The sequence below is a fragment of the Corvus kubaryi genome, unplaced genomic scaffold (genome assembly GCF_017639235.1).
Source record: "Corvus kubaryi isolate FWS band 111438036 unplaced genomic scaffold, C.kubaryi_AGA036_p1.0 133, whole genome shotgun sequence".
Classification (NCBI taxonomy): Eukaryota; Metazoa; Chordata; class Aves; order Passeriformes; family Corvidae; genus Corvus; species Corvus kubaryi.
The window spans coordinates 36,835,425-36,837,924 of record NW_024580667.1 but is presented as its reverse complement, the minus strand read 5'-3'; the positions used below and the strand labels follow the sequence as shown (position 1 = coordinate 36,837,924).

Genomic DNA, 2,500 nt, shown 5'->3' with positions numbered 1-2,500 from the left:
GAGCGACCCTACCCTTTCCCGGGGCCGCACCTGGCCCTGCCCTGCCGAGCCGGGGCCTCACTACCCCCAGCCACCCCCGTCTCTCCTCTCGGTGGCGGGGGTGCTACAGCGGGGCTGTTCTGAGTCCAGCATCGCGCGGGGTGCGAGGAGCGAGGGAGGGGAAAGCCGGAGCCGGCGGACGGGCGTTACCCGCCGTGTCTGTCCCGAACACACACTTTAGGGGGCAGGACGGATGGGTTACTTTTTTTTTTCTCCTTCTTTTTTTTTTTTTTTTCTTTCCTCTTTTTTTCCTCTTCTGTTTCAGCTGGGCTATCTGCACAGACCGCATGCAACACACATAAGCTCTACCCGAGGCAGCGGGCGGGGGACGCGCAACAGGTCGGCCACCGCCCCGGCGCTCCCCCCATCGCCTGCTCCGGTCACCCTCCGCGGCCCCGGCGGCGCCTCGCCCCGCTCCCCGTGCGCACGTATGCGCCGGCACCCATCCAGCCGGGCGCCGGAGCTCTGCGCGGGCATCCCTCGACCACGGGTCATAGGGCCGCGGCGTAGGCTGCGGGATAAGGGTCCAGCTGGGGCTTGCCCATGCCCGGCAGGAGGATGTAGGCCAGCGGCGGCTGCAGCCCCGGGCCGGGCCAGGCGCTGCAGTTGCAGGGGATCATGTAGCCCGGGTTACCGGGCGACGGGTGCGAGTGCGTGTGCCCCCCGGCGGCGGCTGCGGCGGCGGCGGCGGCAGCGGCGGCCCCGTGGAAGGCACCCGCCCCGCCGGCGCCGGGGTAGCCCAACGAGGAAGCGTAGGGCAACCCGGAGCCCGAGGAAGAGGAGGAGGATGAGATCTCGGCCATTTTGGAGCCCAGGTCCAGCAGGGAGTAGGGGCTGCTGGCGGCCGCGGCGGCGGCGGCTGCGGCCGCGGCGGCGGCCGACTGGGGGAAGAAGACGCGGGCGGCGGCAGCGGCAGCGGCGGCTGCCGCCTTCTCCGGGTTGGCCAGGAGCGACTCGGGCACCAGCCCGCCGGCCGCGCCGCCGTGCAGCCCGCCCGCCTTCAGCCCGTGCGGGTGCTCGTGGTCCGCCACGCCGCCCAGCCCGTAGGGCACGGGGAAGGCGAACTTGTCCTTCTTGAGCAGCGTCTTGGGCTTCCGCCGCGGCCGGTACTTGTAGTCGGGGTGCTCCTTCATGTGCATGGCCCGCAGCCGCTTGGCTTCGTCGATGAAGGGCCGCTTCTCCGACTCGGTCAGCAGCTTCCACTCGGCGCCCAGACGCTTGCTGATCTCCGAGTTGTGCATCTTGGGGTTCTCCTGGGCCATCTTCCGTCGCTGCGCCCGCGACCACACCATGAAGGCGTTCATCGGCCTCTTGACGTGATCCACCGGCTTGGACATGGTGTCCCCCCGCCGCCCCGGCGAGCCGCCGCCCGCCCCGCACTGGCGGCCGCCTCCTCCGGGATCGTCTCCCGCCTCCTCCTCGCCCCCGCCGCGGTCCGCTCCTCCAAAAGCAATCTCGGCGGGTGCCCAGGCGCGGCGGCACCGACTCCCGCGGGTGCGGGGCGGCGGTACCCGGTGGCCCCGCTCCGGGCGCGGGGCGCTGCCGAGCGGCGGCGGCGCCTCCCCGTCAGGGCGCTGCGGCGGGCGGCTCGGGCGGGACGGCCTCCGTTCCCCGCCTGGGCCTCGGAGCCTCTGTCCGCGCCGCCGATCTCCGGTCCAGGGCTCTTCTTCGGAACACCCCGCAGGCGACAGCAGCCGGAGTCCAGACGGGACTGCAGAGAAGTCTCGACGGCGAGGGCGGGATCCGGCGGCAGGCGAGCGGAGCGGGGCGTGAGGGTCCTCGTTTCACTGCGGACGCGATGCTCCTCAGCGGTCTCCGGTGCGGCGGCAAGCCCTGGACGGAGCGGCGGTCAGAGCCCGCCCGGTGCCATCGCCGCCCGCGGAGCTCGGAGGGCAGCCCGCCGCGGCGCGTTGCGGGGTCGGGTGGGACGGGGTCCGCGGCGGCTCGGGCGCTGCGGCTCGGGCCCCAGGGGGCGCGGGCCGCCCCGCTCACAGCCACCCCGCTGCGCCCGGGGGGGCGCGGCGAGCAGCCCGCTTCTCGCACATACTCGCCGGGCGCCGTTCGCAAGCGGCCGCCGGGCGCCGCGGGCCTCCTGGTTCGCGCCGCCGGACAAACTTCGCCAAGTTTCGGCGGGATACGGGGCGCTCCGCTTGCTGCGCGACGCCCCCTTCTCCGGCAGCCGCCAGGTCTCTCTGGGTTTTCTTGGCCGCCGACTCGGAGGGGCGGCGGGGCGGGCGGGAGCGGCGGGGGGCGGAGGGAGGAGGAGGAGGCGGCGGAGGCGGGGAGGGGGGGACACACCTAATTAAGATCCTCGGCGGTCCGCGCCCGGCGGGCCGCCGGCCGGGCTGTGAGGCGGGCGGCGGGGGCTCGCAGCCGGCGCGGCCGCCCCCTCCTCTCGCCCCGTCGGCGCGGCCGCAGGTAACGCGCACACCCCGCGTGGCCCCGCGCCGCGCGCTGCCCT

The 2,500-nt window shown here is 74.4% G+C and overlaps 1 protein-coding gene across 1 annotated transcript in view; it reads right to left on the bottom strand.

Moving 5' to 3' along the window:
• The window catches only part of SOX21 (SRY-box transcription factor 21), a 3,615-nt gene extending 1,804 nt beyond the window's left edge, over positions 1-1,811 (bottom strand). Inside the window, exon 1 of the mRNA XM_042043755.1 lies at positions 1-1,811. This exon is cut by the window's left edge and continues 1,804 nt beyond it. Coding sequence (XP_041899689.1) covers positions 531-1,376 — 846 coding nt within the window. The 5' untranslated portion in view covers positions 1,377-1,811 and the 3' untranslated portion in view covers positions 1-530.
• Positions 1,812-2,500: the final 689 nt, after the last annotated feature.